General features: G+C 35.7%; 1 protein-coding gene across 12 annotated transcripts in view; it reads right to left on the minus strand.

Annotated features, from left to right (window-relative positions):
* The window catches only part of LOC137240465 (serine-rich adhesin for platelets), a 361,236-nt gene that overhangs the window by 12,527 nt on the left and 325,357 nt on the right, over positions 1–23,352 (minus strand). For 9 of the 12 annotated variants that reach the window (XM_067766767.1, XM_067766765.1, XM_067766764.1 and 6 more), the window contains 4 exons: positions 17,808–18,002; positions 17,301–17,414; positions 14,115–14,198; positions 6,884–6,985 (listed from right to left, as the gene is read on the minus strand). In XM_067766767.1, the coding sequence (XP_067622868.1) occupies positions 6,884–6,985; positions 14,115–14,198; positions 17,301–17,414; positions 17,808–18,002 (495 nt within the window). Of the gene's footprint in view, positions 1–6,883; positions 6,986–14,114; positions 14,199–17,300; positions 17,415–17,807; positions 18,003–23,305; positions 23,324–23,352 lie in introns of those variants that run through there. The other 3 variants (XM_067766771.1, XM_067766772.1, XM_067766773.1) reach the window with 3 other exon arrangements.

Consider the following 23,352-nt stretch of genomic DNA (forward strand, 5'->3'; position numbering starts at 1 on the left):
AATATTGTTATGAGATCGACACTCTTGGGCAAAACTTTTATAATTTTATAAAAATTGTGAACTTTCATAGCCCAGAAATTTTTAAATTATAATGGAGTAGCTTAACGTGAGCATATGTAAAAGTTTTTGGACCGTAAAATATGCAATTTATTCATTAGCTCGAGCTGTTTGGTTTAATGGAGACTCCCTTAATAACTGCGAGCAGGGATCCTAAAAATTGTTATAAAAACCGATCTTTAGTCATTAGTTTTCGAAGTTTTTATCTACTTCTTTTAAGAAATAAAAGCTTTGCTTTTGGTTCTATATTTTGCTTTGAAGTGTTTTATTTCGTTCGGAAAATAATAGTTATTTTATTTTCAGTTTTTTTCGACCGGAAAGTATTTCCCTCGGAGAATTATAGTTATTTTTGGAGATTTGTATTTAGCTCGAAAAATAATGGTACATTTTTGAATTATATCTCGCTCGAAACTTTATGAAGTTTTTTTTTCGCTCGGAAAATAAAAGTTAACTGTCGGGTTTAATATTTCGCTGGCAATATAATAATACGAGCCGGACTTGTGTGCATCTTGCGCAACGACTATAAAAGTCTCTTATCAAATATCAGCAGAACTCAGCTGTTCTATCAATCAGTTAAAAATCTGATTCGACTGCCGGTAATGCAGTGCAAACATTCACAATTGTGCCATAGTACAAATAGATTTCTTTGTGTGCTCGCAATCGTTTATTTTTAACAAATTATTTTAATAAAATATAGCTAAACAAACGCACTATGACCAAAATTGTCCAAAGCACGCTAATAGCCCGAATCTTCATCTTTACAACCAAAACTTTATTTATAGATTTATATTCCAAATAAGAGCGAAAAAGGGACCCGTACATAGAAATAATATATACGATTTGTCGATTTTTTTTGTTCACAATACACTAGGGTGCTTCTTATACATATGTCAGATTTCTATTTTTTCCAGTCTCTCGCCTTCAAAATGTAATACCAAGGACAAAAATACACAAGGCAATTTTGGTACCGATTGGAAAGGATTAAAGCGTTTCGAACAGGAGCCAAAGCTAAGATTCCTCTATGGAGAAGCAAAAATGAAAATAAAGTTTATGTTTTCTATGCAGTACTCAAAATCAAGAATATTACATAAGGCGAGATAACATACAAGTTTTCGTACTTATTGGAATCGGTTAAGGGGTATCGCACAGTGATTTAGGTTCAAGTTTTAATATATTGAATCTTCATAACGTAATCTGCACTTGAACGCCTTAATCGATTCCATTCGGGACCAAAATTTGTATGTGATATCGCCTACAGCTTTATCTTTAACTTTATTATTATCGTAGAGAAATCTGGGTCAGTGGCGTAGTTAAGGGGGAGGGAGTCAAGGGGGCATCTTGCCCCGGGCGCTCAGGGGGGGGGTCAAATGGCCCGCAAAGCAGAACTTCCTGGATTTTATAATATTGATTTCTGGAAAAAATTTTCTATACAACAGAATGTATGCATATATCCGGAACAATTGTGACAGGTTGTGGAATAATTTCATGACGCAAACGTCATTATAGCTGTGAAGTTGCATTTTATTTTGCTGTGTATATTTTGCGAGTTTTAAATTATAATATCTAAATTGTAATACTAGTTTGTGACAAAAATAAGTGCGAAAACCTAGAGTTCATTTTAATACAATTGGTTTGCTTTGAAAAGTTAAGATTTTGTGAATTTTTAAAGTTTTTAATCAATTTCTTATTATTCATTTTGTGTTTGCCGAGTCATTGTGCATTTGTGTTTTTGTTGCAATTTTTGATTGCCACCTTTTCACCTTGCAATTGTTTTTGTGCGCACACTTTTTGTTTTTCTCGCAATTTACTGTCTTCGCAGCTGTTTGCGTCGCTTTTTAAGTGTCAAGTGACAGTGACTCTAAAACTGCTAGCTACCGCTAAGCTCCCAAACTTTCAGAGTTGCTTTATATATAACCTTTCTCATTCTCAGTGCTATTTCAACTGTTTTTTCTTTGTAATTTATAAACATATCTCTACCATTTCTATATTCTTATACTAGTTTCTTTTCACCTTTCTATAAAAAATGACTTGCATTTTCAAAAACTGTCAGGTAAAAAGCGAATCCGAACGTTTTGTCTCTTGCTGGCTTTGCGATGGGCTCGCCCATGGAAAGTGCGCGGGACTGACGGCTAGAGTTGTTGACACTGTCAATGATGGGGAGAAGGGAGTACGTTGGTCATGCATTAAATGCAGATCAACTGAGGTTGACCTATTTAAACTGTTTAGACAAACACGAAATGCGTTTTCTGATATTGCTAAAGAGTTTTCCATAATCACGGAAAAGTTCAATCAATACGATAGCTTGTTCAAATCCTTCAAGTGTTTGGATGAGTTACCGCATTGTTTAAATAGAAATAAAGACAACCGCGATAATAATCAAAAACATTCTGAAGACTCACCTAATGCTTTGAATCTTAATCCTGCTCAGAACATTAATCTTCCGCAAGTGGAGCTCATAGACTTGGCTTCCCCTAATCCGCAAGCTGTGGTTCCATCCACTTCTAAGGCCGCGGAAAAAACCTTAGAGCCTCAAACTGTAACTTCTGAAACTGTAACTTCTCAATCTATGACTTCTTATTCAGTAGCACCGGCTAAGAAGCTGGTTGTAGTCCCGCTCAAAAAATCGATTTTTGTATCTCGTTTTGACAAAGACACTTCCGTTGAGGATATCAAGTCTTATGTCACTTCGAAAATTAAGGCTGACGGCATGACTTTAAGAACATTTAAATTTAATTACGAAAGGAACATTTCTTCATTTAGAATTGATGTCTACTCAGAAGATTTTGATAAACTTTTGGACAACGCATTTTGGCCATCAGGGGCTTTTGTTCGCGAATTTGTGCATAAGACTATTGAGATTACTCAAAATGTAGCAAAAATTCCTCCGCAAAGTTCCGATCCAAAAAACTTAATTTAACATCTTGATTAACCAATTACTATCAAAATGTTAGAGGCTTAAATACTAAATTAACTGACTTATATTTGAAAACCATTCACTGTAACTATAATATTATTGCTTTTACCGAAACATGGCTGAAACCCAATGTTTTAAATTCCGATTTTTTTTGCTGTACCTATAGAAATGACCGCTTAAATAGGACCGGAGGTGGTGTCTTACTAGCTGTACATTCTTCAGTTCCATCTGAAGATGTTAATTTACCCGAAGGTGATTCCATCGAGTTTAAATGCATCCGAATCTTGCTAGACCGGGGTCATATTTACTTAGCCGTTTGCTATATTCCACCGTCTTCTGATCTATCAGTGTATATGCACCATATTTCACTGTTAAAATCAGTCAATTCGATGATAAAGTCCACGGACTCAATGATTGTTTTAGGCGACTTTAACCTGCCACATATATCTTGGAATACCGTTGGTCACAATATTGTCCCCGTATCATCCAAGATGCATAACAATGACTTTTTGGATGGAATTACTGATCTTTGCCTTAATCAGATCAACTTCTTTCCAAATAAGTATGGAAAATTCTTAGACTTAGCATTTGTTGACGACATATCTAAATTCTCTATAAATCGGTGTGAACCTCTTGTTTTGCCAGAAGACGCTTACCATCCTTCTCTTGAGATAACTTACGAAATCATAAGCAACGAAGTCGGCTGCACTAACAAAACATGTGTCTCTACCAGATGCTTTGATTTTTCCAAAACTAATTTCAACAATTTAAATAAAGAGCTTTCTGAGATAACTTGGCCTCGATATAAAGAGGATGTAGAGAAAAACGTTTTACATTTTAATAAGACCATTTATACTTTATTTGAAAAACATGTGCCCAAGCGCAAATGCTCGTACATTGAACCAGTGCAAGCCTGGTTTACTAAAGATTTAAAAGCTTTAAAAAATAAGAAATCACGTTTATTCAAATTATATAAGAGAACCGGCTTACATTCTCATTATGCACAGTACGCTATTTTCCGTCATAAGTATTTTGAACTTAATAAAAAGTGTTATAAAGCTTACATATATAAAATTAAAAGAAACATTATTTGCCACCCGAAGTCTTTTTATGATTTCGTAAATTCTAAACGCAGAACTAACGGATTTCCTTCTGCCATGAAGTTTAGAAATAGCATTTCCAGCGACGATCAAGAGATTGCAAACTTCTCCGCTCAATTCTTTCACTCTAATTACTCTGCTGTGGTTGATTCATCACCTACAAATTATCCGTATGAGCTCCATTCTAGTAACTCAATATATGCCCCACATTTGCTGCCTGAAGATGTTCTACTACATCTAAAGACCCTAAAAGAATCCTTCAAATACGGTCCCGATTTGATCCCAACATGTTTTCTTAAAAATGTGCGGAATATATTTACCAGCCCCTTACTGATCTGTTTAACCTCTCTTTAAAAAATGGCATTTTCCCGACGGCTTGGAAGGAATCTTTTCTTATCCCACTCCATAAAAAAGGAAGCAAGTCGTCTATTGAAAACTATCGTGGAATAGCAAAGCTCTCCGCTATCCCTAAGCTTTTCGAAGCAATCGTTACTAATCACCATACATTTTCGATTTCTACATTGATAGATAGTTCTCAGCATGGATTTTGTAGAGCCAAATCAACCACAACCAATTTGCTTGAATTTACAACTCACGTCTTTAATGGGTTTAGAAACAATCATCATACCGACGTTATATACACTGATTTCAGCAAAGCATTCGACAAAGTATGCCACTCATTACTTGTTTATAAACTCGAATTTCTTGGTTTTCAACCTGGCCTAACTCCCTGGATCTCCTCCTATTTTTGCGGTAGAACTCAAAGAGTCATTTTTAAAAAAATTTGTTCGAATGTCATCGATGTTCCCTCCGGTGTGCTTCAGGGCAGCCATCTCGGTCCTATTCTGTTTTTGATCTTTATAAACGATGTTTCCACAACTATAAAATATTCTAAAATTTTAATGTATGCCGACGACGTAAAACTTTTTAAGTCATACGCGTCGGTTGAAGAACGTTCTGTACTCCAGGCGGATTTAAATCGTTTAGTTACTTGGTGTAATGCGAATTTTATGCCTCTCAACATAGAAAAATGTAAATCCATGTGTTTTTCACGTGGGAATATACAGCCAGCTTCCTACACAATTAATGGCCAAACTCTGGAAAGCGTTGATGTTTTTGTCGACTTGGGAGTTATAATGAATTGCAAACTTAGTTTCAACCCTCATATTAATGCCACAGTCAATAAAGCGAGAGGAGTTTTAGCATTTGTGAAAAGATGGGCAAAGGAGTTTAGTGATCCTTACGTTACAAAAACCCTTTTTACATCATTGGTGAGGCCGATATTAGAATATGGATCGATAATTTGGAATCCGCGTTATCAAGTTCATGTGGATAGACTAGAATCAATTCAAAAACAGTTTTTACTTTTCGCCTTTAGAAATCTTCAATGGGACTCTCCGTATAATCTTCCTCCTTACACTAATCGATTAAAACTAATAAATCTTCCTACCCTTGCAAGTCGTAGAGAAATGCTAGGTGTACTATTTATGGCTAGACTTTTAAATGGATCGATTTCAAGCCCATTTCTATTGAACGAAGTAAACTTGAATGTTCCATGCCGAGTTTTAAGGCATTATAAACCTATAATTCTTAAACAATGCAGAAGCAATTTCCAACTACACGAACCTTTTCGATGTTTGTGTGAAGATTATAACTCTCACTCGAGAATAATTGATGTTTCGGACTCGCTCTTTGCCATAAAAAAGACGGTTCTATCTTCTCTTAATAATTAAAAAATTATATTTATACTTTTAGTCTATTGTATTTTGTGAATCTATATTTCTCAGCTGCTGAGTTTCTCTGTAGCTGAGCGGTTTTAGATATCGGCGCTTAAGAAGCCACTGCCTCTCAAAGACTCGGTATCAAAAAAATTATTAGTAACACATAAATAAGAATAAGGATACAAAAAAAAAAAAAAAAAACAAAAAAAGTATGTAGTTTCATCGGGCCACTTGAGGGCAGTGCGCTGCCACAACGTCCGAGTTAAAAAAAAAAAACAAAGAACACTTAGAATAATTATCAGAGGACACAAACACCACAAGTGACACCAGAAGCGAAGCGACAGTTCTGTTGCAATATATACTAAATTTTAGTTTCATAACATTCGTTCATTTCTGATATGAAACCTTAAGAGGATTGATCGTGTGCACCTCAGATTGCAAGATCCGAGAATGAATTTTAGAAAGCATATCATGATCTTAAATCATAAGCGAATGAACTATCCGAAATTCGAGACACTATCTTTAAAGAAGCAATAGAAAAAGCGAAGTCTCTTTGTGAAAAATGGCGCCAAAGAATATTTTCCCCGGGCGCAATAAAACCTCACTACGCCACTGATATGGGCTTCGATCCCTGTGTGACAACTCTTAATCGTGTCCAAACGAAAAAAAATTTATACATATGTTTGTGATATTTTGGAGTTTCGTGTTACTGTTTGCAGCGGTAAGAATGAGAAAAAAGGAAATTCGAGGTATTAGGATCACCCTAGCATACACTCATTAGTATATTCATAAACACTTATGAACCGATTAAAATAGCGACCTATTTCAATGAAAAAGGTCGGCACTTAAAAGTTTTATTGATAAGGGTGTACCTCAGACATTCCGTTAACACGGTCTCTCAGCGAATACCATTATTAAAGTTGTATCTCCGAGGCTCGAAAAAAAGATTTTAACCTGAAAATTTTATTTTTTGGCGGAAAATATTTTTTTTTTGTATATTTGTTTAATTTTTTATCAAGTACAGCTTTTAGCATTGCCCAATCCCAACCAATGTAAAACATGTACTTTGAATATAATTTAAAATAAATTACCTGGACAATTATCATACTCGGGACAGCAGCGTCCTGGAATATACTTTGGTTTGCAATCATCACGATGGAAACAGGTCACAGAACTGCAAAGAATTTCACCGCCTATTGCGGGATAATAAAAAAAAACAACGTCAAATAGTGCATGGCAAGTAAGATAATATTTTTTTTTTTAATTCGAAAGTATACTTCTAGTTTTATCCCAATTAACATTTAAGCTTGAGTTACATTAGAGCGCAGTTAAAAACTGAAATATTACATCTGTCGCTCGACTTGAGAATGATTCTCAATAAAAATGACTTTTTGTATGAAAACAAGTAAGGAAGGTTAAGTTCGGGTGTAACCGAACATTACATACTCAGTTGAGAGCTATGGTGACAACATAAGGGAAAATAACCATGTAGGAAAATGAACCGAGGGAAACCCTGGAATACGTTTGTATGACATGTGTATCAAATGAAAGGCATTAAAGAGTATTTTATGAGGGAGTGCGCCATAGTTCTATAGGTGGACGCCATTTAGGGATATAGCCATAAAGGTGGATCAGGGTTGACTCTAGAATGCGTTTGTACGATATGGGTATCAAATGAAAGGCATTAATGAGTATTTTAAAAGGGTGTGGACCTAAGTTCTATAGATGGACGCCTTTTCGAGATATCGCCGTAAAGATGGACCAGGGGTGACTCTAGAATGCGTTTGCACAATATGGGCATCAAACGAAAGGTGTTAATGAGTATTTTAAAAGGGAGTGGGCCTTAGTTCTATAGGTGGACGCCGTTTCGAGATATCGTCATAAAGGTGGACCAGGGGTGACTCTAGAATGCGTTTGTACGATATGGGTATCAAATGAAAGGTGCTAATGAGTATTTTAAAAGGGAGTAATCCTTAGTTCCATAGGTGGACGCCGTTTCAAGATATCGCCATAAAGGTGGACCAGGGGTGACTCTAGAATTTGTTTGTACAATATGGGCATCAAACGAATGGTGTTAATGAGTATTTTAAAAGGGAGTGGGCCTTAGTTCTATAGGTGGATGCTTTCGAAATATCGCCATAAAAGTGGACCCTAGAATGTGTTTGTACGATATGGATATCAAATTAAAGGTATTAATGAGGATTTTAAAAGGGAGTTGTGGTTGTTGTATAGGTGGTCGCCTTTTCGAAATATCGCCATAAAGGTGGACCAGGGGTGACTCTAGAATGCGTTTGTACGATATGGATATCAAATTAAAGGTATTAATGAGTATTTTAAAAGGGAGTAATCCTTAGTTCCATAGGTGGACGCCGTTTCGAGATATCGCCATAAAGGTGGACCAGGGGTGACCCTAGAATTTGTTTGTACAATATGGGTATCAAAAGAAAGCTGTTAATGAATATTTTAAAAGGGAGTAATCCTTAGTTCCATAGGTGGACGCCGTTTCGAGATATCGCCATAAAGGTGGACCAGGGGTGACCCTAGAATTTGTTTGTACAATATGGGTATCAAAAGAAAGGTGTTAATGAGTATTTTAAAAGGGTGTGGGGCTTAGTTCTATAGGTGGACACCTTTTCGGAATATCGCCACAAAGGTGGACCAGGGGTGACTCTAGAATGTGTTTGTACGATATGGGTATCAAATTAAAGGTATTAATGAGGGTTTTAAAAGGGAGTGGTGGTTGTTGTATAGGTGGTCGCATTTTCGAGATATCGCCATAAATGTGGACCAGTGGTGACCCTAGAATTTGTTTGTACAATATGGGCATCAAAAGAAAGGTGATAATGAGTATTTTAAAAGTGAGTATTCCTTAGTTCCATAGGTGGACGCCGTTTCGAGATATCGCCATAAAGGGGTGACCCTAGAATTTGTTTGTACAATATGGGTATCAAAAGAAAGGTGTTAATGAGTATTTTAAAAGGGTGTGGGGCTTAGTTCTATAGGTGGACGCCTTTTCGAGATATCGCCATAAAGGTGGACCAGGGGTGACTCTAGAATGAGTTTGTACGATATGGGTATCAAATTAAAGGTATTAATGAGAGTTTTAAAAGGGAGTGGTGGTAGTTGTATATGTGAAGGCGTTTTCCAGATATCGACCAAAATGTGGACTAGGGTGACCCAGAACATTATCGGTTGGATACCGCTAATTTATTTATATATGTAATACCTGGCAAGATTTTAAGGGTTTTTTATTTCGCCCTGCAGAACTTTTTCATTTTCTTCTACTTAATATGGTAGGTGTCACAACCATTTAATAAAGTTTTTTCTAAAGTTATATTTCGCGTCAATAAAACAATCCAATAACCTTACCATGTTTCATCCCTTTTTTCGTATTTGGTATAGAATTATGGCACTTTTTTCATTTTTCGCAATTTTCGATATCGAAAAAGTGGGCGTGGTCATAGTCGGATTTCGTTCATTTTTCATACCAAGGTAAAGTGGGTTCAGATAAGTACGTGAACTGAGTTTAGTAAAGATATATCGATTTTTGCTCAAGTTATCGTGTTAACGGCCATGTGGAAGGACAGACGGACGACTGTGTATAAAAACTGGGCGTGGCATCAACCGATTTCGCCCATTTTCACAGAAAACAGTTAACGCCATAAAATCTATGCCCCTACCAAATTTCAAAAGGATTGGTAAATTTTTGTTCGATTTATGGCATTAAAAGTATCCTAGACAAATTAAATGAAAAAGGGCGGAGCCACGCCCATTTTTAAATTTTCTTTTATTTTTGTATTTTGTTGCACCATATCATTACTGGAGTTGAATCTTGACATAATTTACTTATATACTGTAAAGATATTAAATTTTTTATTAAAATTTGACTTTACCGTTCTTGCCAAATTTCATCATGATATCTTCAACGACTGCCAAATTACAGCTTGCAAAAGTTTTAAATTACCTTCTTTAAAAAGTGGGCGGTGCCACGCCCATTGTCCAAAATTTTACTAATTTTATATTTTGTGTTATAAGTTCAACTCATCTACCAAGTTTCGTCGCTTTATCGGTCTTTTGTAATGAATTATCGCACTTTTTGGGTTTTTCGAAATTTTCGATATCGAAAAAGTGGGCGTGGTTATGGTCCGATATCGTTCATTTTAAATAGCGATCTGAGATGAGTGCTCAGTAACCTACATACCAAATTTCATCAAGATACCTCAAAATTTACTCAAGTTATCGTGTTAACGGACGGACGGACGGACGGACGGACGGACGGACGGACGGACATGGCTCAATCAAATTTTTTTTCGATCCTGATTATTTTGATATATGGAAGTCTATATCTATCTCGATTCCTTTATATATGTACAACCAACCGTTATCCAATCAAACTTAATATACTCTGTGAGCTCTGCTCAACTGAGTATAAAAATATTGATTCACAAGTTGGAAAAATGAAAGTTGTCGAGCTGTACTCGAATATGATTCTTTAATTTGACTCAGTAGTAAGATTACAAGACTGACAACATTTTTATTTAAATATTGATTTCATAATAATTAATTGGCGTTAATCCGACTAAGTGATTTTGGCCGTTTCGTAACAAGCCACGCCCGCTATCCCTGTTTCGTGGCAACCTACGCCAATTGGCAGCGCTAAGGGAGGAGTCAATGTCGATTGAAATACTTTCCTGGCCGGAGCGTCTTCGTTATTCGCATAACACGGCCTAGCCAGCGACGTATTTGGACCTTCCTTTGTTGCCCTATCTTCGTATCTACGTAAAGTTCATATTGCTCATAACTGTATTTTCTTCGATTCTCGCTGACGGCATCGCGCAGAGGAACATAAACCCAGGAAACTTTTCGCGGGAATACTTCGAGAGCCATACCAATTTCTCTCGACACGTCCATTATTCGGAGCCATACATCAGGACAGGCATATTGAGCGACTCTTTTCTTTATTGGAAGAGGACCTTACCATTCAATTGCCTAATAAGTACAAAATAGCACTTGTTGCCAAGCATTGTTTTCCGTTAGATTTAAAAGCTGACATTGTTTTCAGTGTTAATGTGGCTCCTAGGAAGGCAATTATCTTTACAGTCTTCAGTTTATATCCGTCAATAGTGACGTGGCTGCCAAGGTGCGAATACACCTACATTATTTGGCCCTTTATCTAATACAGAGAAGCCAGAACTTCCGGCGCATTTGTTAAGGCCAATGATATCAATATCGTTAGTATACATTACATTATACAAATTGTTCGCTGTGATAATAGATTGTGCCATCAAGGTTTAGTTCCGCTACTACATAGAAATGTCTTCTCCAGAATTAGGTTAAAGAAATCACATGATTGCGAGTAGCCTTGTCTGAAGTCTCGTTTAGTTCCGAATGCCTCAGGGGTACTTTCTTATTGAGCTGGTGGTCTTGTTTACTTCTATTTGGCAAGGCCTTATTAATTTTGCAGCGAACTTAAGTTCAGACATAGTCTTTTCAAGGTTCTAGCGCATCGCGAAGATTTTGTCGATAGTAGATTTATTAGTTCTGAAGCCGAGCTGCTAAAGTACCATCAGTACGTTGACTTTATGCATCAGTCCTTCGCACATAACGCTAGATAGAAACTTTTACGCGATATTAAGCAGAACGACTTACCGATATTTGGATACCATCTTAAGAGCTAACAAATTGCTATATTTTTATACTCAGTTGAGCAGAGCTCACAGAGTATATTAACTTTGATTGGATAACGGTTGGTTTTACAGGTATAAAGGAATCGAGATAGATATAGACTTCCATATATCAAAATCATCAGTATCGAAAAAAAATTTGATTGAGCCATGTCCGTCCGTCCGTCCGTCCGTCTGTCCGTTAACACGATAACTTGAGTAAATTTTGAGGTATCTTGATGAAATTTGGTATGTAGATTCCTGGGCACTCATCTCAGATCTCTATTTAAAATGAACGATATCGGACTATAACCACGCCCACTTTTTCGATATCGAAAATTTCGAAAAACCGAAAAAATGCGATAATTCATTGCCAAAGGCGGTTAAAGCGATGAAGCTTGGTAGATAGGTTGACGTTATGACGCAGAATAGAAAATTAGTAAGATTTTGGACAATGGGCCTGGCACCGCCCACTTTTACAAGAAGGTAATTTAAAAGTTTTGCAAGCTGTAATTTGGCAGTCGTTGAAGATATCATGATGAAGTTTGGCAGGAACGTTACTACTATTACTATATATGTGCTAAATAAAAATTAGCAAAATTGGATGAAGAACACGCCCACTTTAAAAAAAAAAAATTTTTTAATTCAAATTTTAACAAAAAATTTTAAATCTTTACTGTATATAAGTAAATTAAGTCAAAATTCAACTCCAGTAATGACATGATGCAACAAAATACAAAAATAAAATAAAATTTCAAAATGGGCGTGGCTCCGCCCATTTTCATTTAGTTTGTCTAGAATACTTTTAATGCCATAAGTCGAACAAACATTTACCAATCCTTCTCAAATTTGGTAGGGGCATAGATTCTATGACGGTAACTGTTCTCTGTGAAAATGGGCGAAATCAGTGGAAGCCACGCCCAGTTTTTATACACAGTCCACCGTCTATCCTTCCGCTCGGCCGTTAACACAATAACTTGAGCAAAAACCGATATATCTTTACTAAACTTAGCCCACGTACTTATCTCAACTCACTTTATGTTGGTATAAAAAAAAAATGGCCGAAATCCGACCATAACCACGCCCACTTTATCGATATCCAAAATTACCAAAAATGAAAAAAATGCCATAGATCTATACCAAATACGAAAAAAGGGATGAAACATGGTAACTGGATTGGTTTATTGACGCAAAATATAACTTTGGAAAAAACTTTGTAAAATGGGTGTGACACCTACCATATTAAGTAGAAGAAAATGAAAAAGTTCTACAAGGCGAAATCAACAGCCCTTGGAATCTTGGCAGGAATACTGTTAGTGGTATTGCATATATAAATAAATTAGCAGTACCCGACAAATGATTTTCTGGATCACCTGGTCCACATTTTGGTCGATATCGCGAGAACGCCTTCACATATACATCTAAGGGCCACTCGCTTTTAAAACCCTCATTAATACCTTTAATTTGATATCCATATCGTACAAACACATTCTAGAGTCACCCCTGGCCCACCCTAATGGCGATATCTCGAAAAGGCGTCCACCTATATACCTAATGCCCACTCCCTCTTAAAATGCTCAGTAACACCTTTTGTTTGATACCCATATCGTACAAACATTCTAGAGTCGCCCCTGGCCCACCCTAATAGCGATATTTCGAAAAGGCGACCACCTCTAGACCTAATGTCCACTCCCTCTTAAAATGTTCAGTAACACCTTTCGTTTGATACCCATATCGTACAAACACATTCCAGAGTCACCCCTGGCCCACCCTAATGACGATATCTCGAAAAGGCGTCCACCTATAGACCTCATGCCCACTCCCTCTTAAAATGCTCAGTAATAACTTTCGTTTGATACCCATATCGTACAAACATTCTAGAGTCACCCTTGGTCCACCTTTATGGCGATATCTCGAAAAGGCCACCTATAGAACTAAGGATTACTCCATTTTAAAATACTCATTACCATCTTTCATTTGATACCCATATCATACAAACACATTCTAGAGTCACCCCTGGCCCACCCTAATGGCGAAATTTCGAAAAGGCGTCCACCTATAGACCTAATGCCCACTCCCTCTTAAAATGCTCAGTAACACTTTTCGTTTGATACCCATATCGTACAAACATTCTAGAGTCACCCCTGGCCCACCCTAATGGCGATATCTCGAAAAGGCGTCCACCTATAGACCTAATGCCCACTCCCTCTTAAAATGCTCAGTCACACCTTTCATTTGATTCCCATATCGTACAAACACATTCTAGAGACACCCCTGGTCCACCTTTATGGCGATATCTCGAAACGGCGTCCACCTATGGAACTAAGGATCACTCCTTTTCAAAATACTCATTAATCGCTTTCATTTGATACCCATATCGTACAAACAAATTCTAGAGTCAGCCCTGGTCCACCTTTATGGCGATATCCCTAAATGGCGTCCATCCATAGAACTATGGCCTACTCTCTCTTAAAATACTCTTTAATACCTTCCATTTGATACACATGTCATACGACCAAATTCCAGGGTTACCCTAGGTTCATTTTCCTACATGGTGATTTTCCTTATTTTGTCTCCATAGCTCTCAACTGAGTATGTAATGTTCGGTTACACCCGAACTTAGCCTTCCTTACTTGTTTAAATAATATTTCACACATACCTTTACAATAGCATACCGTACAAGGGTTCTTCGGATCTACCAACTTATCACCATTTAAATAAGTTATGCCATCCTTTTGACAATCTGCGAACGAAGTGAAAGACAAAAAAAAAATGAGATAGTATATGCAAAACTAAACGCAACATCACCAATTTTAAATATTTAAGGGTAATGAGTAATTTGCAATGTGCCTTTGTACTTTTGTTTGGATGCGAAAGGTGGGAAAAATAAATAAAGTTGCACTACATACACAAAAACATACAATCATAGCTACATAAGCACAAATAAATTATGTTAATCAGTGTCTGCTGCAACTGGGCGTCTGAAGAGCCAATAAATACCGCGCAACTTCTAGTTATTAGCTCACAAAAAAAAAAAAAAAATAGTACAGTGATGAGTGGCGAATATGTAGCTACACGCCAAAAAAAAAAAAAAAAAAGAGATGGATGATAGCTGCTTTAATGAAAAGCATTTTTTTGTAGGCATATAACATTATCCATTTATTAATTTATTTATTATTCACGAATAATCTGTAAAACAAAATGCCATTTGAAAGTCTGATAATTTAAATATTTTAATTTAATTTAGTAGATATTTGTATCCGCAAAAAAGGATCATTATTAAACCGATTTATCATTAAATATTTCATCATGATAATATTTTTTAAAAATCTTTCATTGCCCTCATAACCAGCCTTACTGCTTATCAAATCAGTTAAGAAGGCAGAGTGTTAAAGGTTTGATTTCATTTTATTTAAATGTTCTAAAAATTTTTATTAGTACTTTATCGCAGAGCATATCAATAAAATTAAACGTTGTTCTGTTAAATGCAGCTCTTTAAAGCACAAAAATACCATAGAATCGTTTCACAAGAAATACAAATGCAAATAAACTTTTTCTGAAGTGGAATGTTTTCCAGTTTCAATTAACTTGTCTTTTAAGACTTAAATTTTTGTTAAACGGACCCCAGAACTCATATTTGAACTTTTAGTTCTAGATTTTGTTTATAAATATGTGGTCGCTCAGGTTGATAGCCTGATTCAAAAAATAAATAAAATATAAATAAATTTATTGAACTAAAAGTTAAAATTAAAAATATCAATAAAACTAAAATATTCAATAATATAAAGGTAGTGCCTAGGTCAAAATAGCGCATATAAATTTTGGTGCCTATTAGTGACAGTTGAGTCAAAGCTCAAACTTTTCACCCCAGAAAAATGTTTCATTCAAAAAACTTAAATTCTAAATTAAACTTTTTTGATTTCTAATCCCAAAATCTAGGGTTGTTAAAAAATTTTTATTTTGAAGGCCAAATGATAATACATATACAAAATTATATGTGCAGTGAAATTTTTTTAAATTGAAAAAAAAAAACAAGAAAAAAAGCAAATTTTATTTAAAATGTTTAAAGAATTTTGAAGGTCCCCTTAAAGAATAAATTTTGAATTAAGATTTTTCTCAGTGCTACAATATTTTTGATAATTCTTTTTTTCAATTTGTTAGTATAAATTTGAATATCCCATCGAAGTGCCTTGGCTTCATATGGAAGTGCTTTTTCTTTGCACTATCATATGAAATTCAGGTACTTCCATATATTCGATTCATATTATGAATTTTATATGAATGTGAGGGCATATGGGAGTGCTTTAAAACAATTTTTTTTATCTACAAAATGTGATTTTTAACCTGTGCGTATTCTTTAGGGCAAAACAAAAAGAAAATTGCTATAAGTGTACAGGAGTTGAGAAGCTTAGCCAAGATCGATATTAATATAAATTTAATAAAATTTTTTGAGTTTCCATAGAGAAATCTTTACTTTGAGCGCTTTGCGATACCGCTTAACCATCTTGAAATGGAAATACATTTTACATGTAATATTTTTGACCTTCGTATTACTCCTGGAAGGGGTGAGACTGGAAGTAATTTAAATATAAATAAAAAAGATTTGATTTATAAGGACCACCCTAATGTAAATATATGTATCACACCTGGGGATACGGTTAACTTTATTTTGCCCAAACTTGATGTTTTTACATATATATCCCACTCCTTCTCCCTCCACTTACCACTTTCTCTCGTTCTTATTTACTCTATTTCATCCCATCCTTCTGTTATTCTCATTCTTCCTCCTCGAACCATGTTTCCTTCTTGCATTCTTAAACCCTCATCCCATCTTTCTCTTACACGCTTTCAATAGATTTTCTTCGTATAGAAGAGTCTCATTACATAAATTGAGCGTAAATAAATAAATAATATTGAATTGCAAATTGATCTTGTCTAGTAGCCCTGCCACGACTGGGGATTGGTGACTAAATAAACCTTCTGTTGAAATTGAAATATCTGTCGCTTAAATCAAGCCATGACAATGGAAATAAGAAACAAACTTTGCGTAAATGAAAAAGATCCGATGAGGGTACAGCACCTTCTATTGGCACTTTTTCTGATGCTTACTCTAAGCCATATATGAATATTATGAACACATCGCGTCATACTGATTCGCTTTAGGTATTTTTGATTCTAAGAGCATCACAACCACATTCAATAGATTTGTATATGTAGATTAACAGACCTGGTAGCCGTTGTCGTGCCCGAATACACTCCACTCCTCATCGCTCCCCGTTCTCTTCATTCGCCTCTCCATTTTCCGCATTTTCCTCTTTTCCAATTCTCTAATTTTCCCACTTTCCTTTCCTGTCCTCTTCTCCTCCCTTCTTCCTTTGCTTATGCCTAAGCCGAAACCTCCTCCTCTGCCTTTTTTTTGTACTCTTGTTCTTATTTGTATTATTATTACAATGCCTATTTTTCTCTACTTCACTATTTCATTCTTTCTTTTCCTATTCGTAGATCTTATTTTACTTCTGTGGATATTTCTATTTAAATTTTTATTTCTGTTTATACTTTTAACTCTAATTCTTATTCTAGTGGTAGTTCGGATTCTCATTATATTTCTAATTCTAATTTAATTCAATTTCTTCTTTAACTCCCATTTTTATTCCTTTTTGGATTCCCCCAGTACTTTCCTGTACGTTTACATATACAAACGAATGTTACAAACAATCTTTCAACTGACAAATAATATCTAAGAAATACGATACCATTTTTTCTCTAAGTGCAGCTCCCTCCTACCAAACTCATAAATTTCAAAACCGTCTGACAGAAAAAGACCAACCACATTGTTCCCACTTACCGCATTTGTAATCAGGGCAACAGTATCCTGTCTTCTGTATGGCACGACAGCCCATTTGCTTCTCGCAGGTTACACTCGTCTCCATCACGAGGACACCGTCCAACAAACACTGACCTACGACCATGGGTAAAACGAAGGCAGGCAGATGCATAAGGCATAAAAGATGGCGAGTGACGGACATTGGCGGAAGTGGCCGGCAAACAAATAAATCGTGGCCGAAAAGATGCATGAAAATGAAGAAAAAAGACACAAAAAAAATATTCATTGTAAGAAAAAATGAGAAACAAAGAACAAAGAAAAACAAAAAAGTTTAGATAAGCGACACCACAACGTAACGATAACCTGAGAAACCACAGCACGAGAAGCCACAAAAGCATCGTTTGACGCTTTCAAGTGGCTTTCGAGCAGCAGGAAAATAGTCGAGTGGCGCTTCATAGTATTCGAAGCTCAAGCTTAGCCTATGGCTGCATTTGTTGTGGCGTGCATTCATATTTGAATTTCGCTCACCTTGTGGCTGGTCGATAATGGGCAGTAGTGCTTCCGCGGTTGAGGAGATTTCCTTCACGGTAGGCTCTTCCAAAATCATTTTAGCAAAAACGTCACGTTTCAGACGTAAAAAAGGCAAATGTAAGCCGCCAACGCCGCCGACGCCGCCGCCGTTGTATAAATAGCCCGTGGGAGCGATTTGCAAGAAATGCTCAGCTATAAAATTGGAGTTGATTTTCCACGTGCAGGTGAGGTTCGTTTTTTGTTACAGTTGATTTGTATGTAAGTGTGTGTGGGCGTTACAGGACATGCAAAGAAATGTAAATGAAATGCAATGAAGGCGTTTTTGAAAAGTTTTTTTGTGTGTGAATGTAATTGCATTGGCAAGCAAAAGGTATGATGATAAACAAAAACTGGTGTAGTGGTACAACAACGAAGTGTCACTCCTACGACAACAACAAAACCTTAGCAAAGAAGTCTACCAGCTACCAGTTAGCGAAAGGCGAACAAAACGTTCTCGTTTAGAGATGCATCGCACACAAAAGTTTAAATTAGTTTACCAGTTGGTTGACACCCGCGTACAGAAAGGAAATGAGGCTGATAAATAAAAAGAAAAACATCAGCAACCAACAAACAGTTTATTGTGTCTACTTACAGTCCTAATTTTTGGTTCGTTTGTTGCTCTTTTGCAGTTTGCGCAACTTAGCTTTGTTGTTCCACCTCTCAAGCCAACTTTTTTGGTTTGTAACTAAATACGGTGAATAGAATATGAGGGAATTGTGTGTTTTGTGTGACGTTAAATTAGAGTGCAGCAGCTGTTGGTCCTTTGCAAATGTTGACAATGTAGCACAAAGTGTGACACAAAGTGGAAACTGTTTCGGCACGCCATTGGGAGGCGGCGTTGCAATATTGGATTTGCAATTAACGCATTTCATTGTGATTTGGGGCAAACCAAACTACTCAAAATAATTTAGAAATTAACACAGCGAAAATTATGCTTAATAGCGACAGTATAAAAGTCGGAAGTGATAAATTTGGAGCTACATAGATACACCCGCGAGCAAGGAAATAGCAGCAAAAATTATTTGCAAATTTTATAATTTAAATTTCCGCTAATTTACAAAGCTATAACTTTAATCATTTTATAACAAAGAAATGTAAATTTATTTCGAAAATTTCTCCATAAAATTCGAAAACTTTAAAATTTTTTTTAAATCTTCAGACAAATTTTTAAATTTGTGTATAAAATTTAAATATACTTGTTGGGGTGCCCCCCATAAATTCAGAAAGCAAAAATTCAGAAACACATTTTTTCAGAAAGACAAAATTCAGAAGTCAAAACTCAGATGTCAAATCTCAGAAGTCAAATTGCAGAGTCAAATTTCAGAAGTGAAAATTCAGAAGTCAAAATTCAGAAAGTAATCAGACGACAGAAAAAATATAAAATTTTTCTCAAAATACAAAAACGTTTATTTATTATAAAGAAAAAGTAGTACAATCTAAAATTTTGAGTTGTGTGCAATGTCATTAATTAATTTTTTTTCGCGTTTATCTTTTTCAAATGAATTTACAATTTTTGTTGTTATATCTGCCTACTGATTTGTAAGATCGCGGTTTCGAATCGAGCTCAAGGCCTAACAATAATTATTTTATCATTATTATTCTTACGATACATTTTTTCTTAATTGAAACAATTTTAAATTAGAATAGAAGAAGGAAAAAAATTTAGACAACTGCCAAAGCTCGTTGTATAGATCCATTTCGGGAACTGCTAAATTCCTTCATCGGCAACGTTTAGGCGCCGCTGCTATAACAAATAAGCTATCACAGCGGTTGTTTGTTTGTCTTCATTATTTCTACTTCAATCCTGTTTTCTTGCCAATTGATATTCACAGCACTGCGACTTCTGTTGCAGAACGGATGTGAAAATTGGACTTGTTTCATGGCAATGATGCCATAGTGTCATATTTATTGACACTTTTTCCCCGTGCTCTTGGGTGTTCTGTGCGTAACATTTAATGTTTTTTGCTGTCTGATTACTTTCTGAATTTTGACTTCTGAAATTTTACTTCTGAAATTTGAATTCTAAAATTTGACTTCCGAATTTTGACTTCTGAAATTTGACTTCCGAATTTTGACTTCTGAAATTTGATTTCTGAATTTTTGTTTCTGAGTTTTGACTTCTGAATTTCGGCTTTCTGAAAAAAGGTTCTGACTGATGTTTTCTGAAAAAATGTGTTTCTAAATTTTTGTTTTCTGAATTTATGGGGAGGAACCACTTGCTGGGTATGCAGTTTTGTAGCTCAGTTGAGTTTAGTCTGACAAAATATCAGAGCCTTCTCGGTTTGAAACCGATTTCTTCTCCGGGTCCAGATGATGTTCTTAGTTGTGTACTCAAATACTGAGCAGTTAAATTATCTGAGCCGATACATAAATTATTCCAATTATCTATAGAATCTGCCACTTGTCCATTGATTTGGAAGAAATCGTTTATTATACCTTTGCACAAAAAAGGTAGTAGGTCTAGTATCGAGAACTATAGAGGTATAGCTAAGCTTTCTGCATTCCCAAAACATTTGAGCGAATAATAACATGTCAACTTCAACACATGTGTAGCTCCATATTATCGCCCTGCCAGCATGGTTTTGTGCCGCGTAGATTAACTACTACTAATTTGCTAGAGTTTACTTCTTTTCTAATGGATGGATTTTTAAACAATAGGCAAACGGATGTGATATATACCGACTTCAGTAAAGCGTTTGACTCTGTCAATCATGAGCTTTTAGTTTAAAAACTTGATTTACTTGGATTTCCGAAGCATTTACTGGTATGGCTCGAAAGCTATCTCGCGAATCAGATCAACAAGTTTTGTTTAAAAACAGTCTTTCTAGGTTGTTTGATGTAACGTCTGGTGTGCCTCAAGGTAGTCATTTGGGTACGTTATTTTTTGCCTTGTTTATAAATGACTTACCACAAACTCTCATAAATTCCCGAACTCTTATGTATGCGGATGATGTTAAACTTTGTTACTCATAGTTGCCTTCGGAGTCTTCCCGTGTGGAGTTTCTTCAGGCAGACTTGGACTCATTTCAATGCTGGTGTACTGCAAATTTACTAGTTTTGAATTGCTCGAAATACAAACTAATGACATTTCACCGAGTGAAGCCAAGTTTGACATCGTATACGTTAAACAGCACGCCTTTGGAGCGTATATCTGTCGTAAGTGATATATGTAGGCATTCTTTTTGATCCTAAATTGACTTTTAATACGCATATTTCATCAATGGTAAGCAAAGCAACGGGTATACTCGGTTTTTTGAAGCGATGGGTTAAGGAGTTTAATGATCCGTATCTGACTAAGACCCTCTACACATCCTTGCTACGACCAATCTTAGAGTATTTTTCGTGTGTCTGGTGCCCAGGGTATCAAAACTTTATAAAGCGTATTGAGTCAGTACAGAAGCAATTCATTATATTTGCACTACGTGGTCTTAACTGGGATTCTAGTGTGCATTTGTCACTATATAGAAATAGGCTTCTCCTTATAAATCTGCCAACTTTGGAAAATCGAAGAACTTTACTCGGGGTAATGTTCATTCACAAGCTCATTATGGGCGAGATCGACTCATCTGATCTTGTTAGTCGACTAAATTTTGCTGTTCCTGGTAGAAGGTCTAGGCATTTTGTGCCTTTTTATTTACGACTTTCCCGGCAAAATTTTGCCAAAAATAATCCACTGCGAAGCTGGTGTTCGGACTACAACAACTTGTATAACTGCATCAGTTTTGAATGTTCGTTTTCCGCGTTGCATAATTCAATACTATCACGTCTGGCCTGATATTTGTACTTTCTTTCAAATGTATGGTTGAATTTATTTATTTTTAATTGTAACATTAATTTTATGTTTTAAATATCTTAGTAATCGACCTCATTGTGTCTGTGTCGACTTTAATCCAAATAAATAAATAAAAATAAGTTTAAAACCTCTCAAAACTCCGACTGGTTTTGGCATTTTTTTCGAAGGGGAAAGAAATCTATTCCATAAAAAATTGATTACTAAAAACGTGTATGAAAGAGAATCTGGATCACCCTACAAGGAAAAAGATAATCAAAGAGCAATGGGAAGTTTTAATGACTCCGAACATGCACTTTGGCAGACAAGAATAATTAGGACTACAAAACTGCATACTGAAAAAGTTTCCTGGAGTTCCGACCAAAAAAAATTGAAATTAGGTGACGTAATGCAAATCGTTAAAAAAACAAAGCAGATAAAATTTGCAAGTAACTTTTGCTGCTATTTTTTTACTCTCACTTAAACAATTCTTATAAAACACAAATTGCATCTGTAAACCATTTTGTTTACTTCAAATTGGAGTAAATATCACTGTAGATAAAACAAGTGTGATATCTTATCCGTCAACTATCTGACAGGATGTTCAAGATGGCTTCTTTTTAGCGATTTGACAGGATGTTCAATATGGCGACGCATAGAGCCAGCTATTTTCAGCTGGTGATATAAAGAGATACAAAATGAGACCATGATAGTTAATTCAGGTGATAGATTCTATTTGTAATTTTAACGTCTTTGCAGAAGTTATCACATTTGTCTTATCCACAAAGGTAAACATTACTTAAAATTTTTTACTAGATGTATGAAATGTTTATCATATTATGTTTCTTATGAAAAAAATGAATGAAACGCTTAAAAAGTTACTTTACACTTTTAGCTTTTTTCTTAGCCTTAAAATTTTTTATTTAGCCTTTTTTAGCTTTTATATTTTGTCAATGTAGCTTTTTTTCTGAAAAAGTTCTGTCAACACTGGTGGCGACTGTGAGTGACTGCGCAGAAAAGTGTCACGGCATCATACATAATCTGGTCGTTAATGCGGAATATGTGATGGTGATGGATAATTACAAAAAACTTGCATAAAAACCAAAATGGTATGTAAGATAAACAATGAGCATAAAAAATGTCAAAAATAAGCTTGTTTTCTTTCGGGATCAGATGACTGGCTCCTCTTGCTTTCGATATGAAGACTAATAGAACCGTTCTTCAGGATTGCGCGACGTGATTTGGATTTATGCAACTCTCAAAAATTATTCTAAGCCATTCTACAATCGCTCCACCCGACATCTGCAACAAAGCTGTAGTATCCCATCTGGACCCGGCGATTTGAGCTTGGAAACAGTTTTTATCGCCAATTCAATTTTGATATTTTACACATACTCCGCTACTGATCGCTCCGTATTTGGAGTGTAGATATTGTTATACACCTCTTCTGCATCATCTCCTGATGAGAAGTGCGTGTTAATTAGCTAATTGGTGGTCTCTTCACTACTGTGTGACAATTCCCTGTCGTGGATTTGTATCCATCCCTGGACTATTATGCGATAAGTAAATGCTTGCAATTATTACTTGCGTTGTGTACTTCAGTAATGCTACTTTGGTACGTTATTTATTTGAAGTTTTGTAATATAGTGTTTAAAGTTCAGTATCAGTCAATTGCAACAAAAATTACATTTTTACTGAAATCCTTCCATAATCGTGTCCATACATCGCTATAAA

Source organism: Eurosta solidaginis, chromosome 2 (genome assembly GCF_040869045.1).
Source record: "Eurosta solidaginis isolate ZX-2024a chromosome 2, ASM4086904v1, whole genome shotgun sequence".
NCBI classification, from domain to species: domain Eukaryota; kingdom Metazoa; phylum Arthropoda; class Insecta; order Diptera; family Tephritidae; genus Eurosta; species Eurosta solidaginis.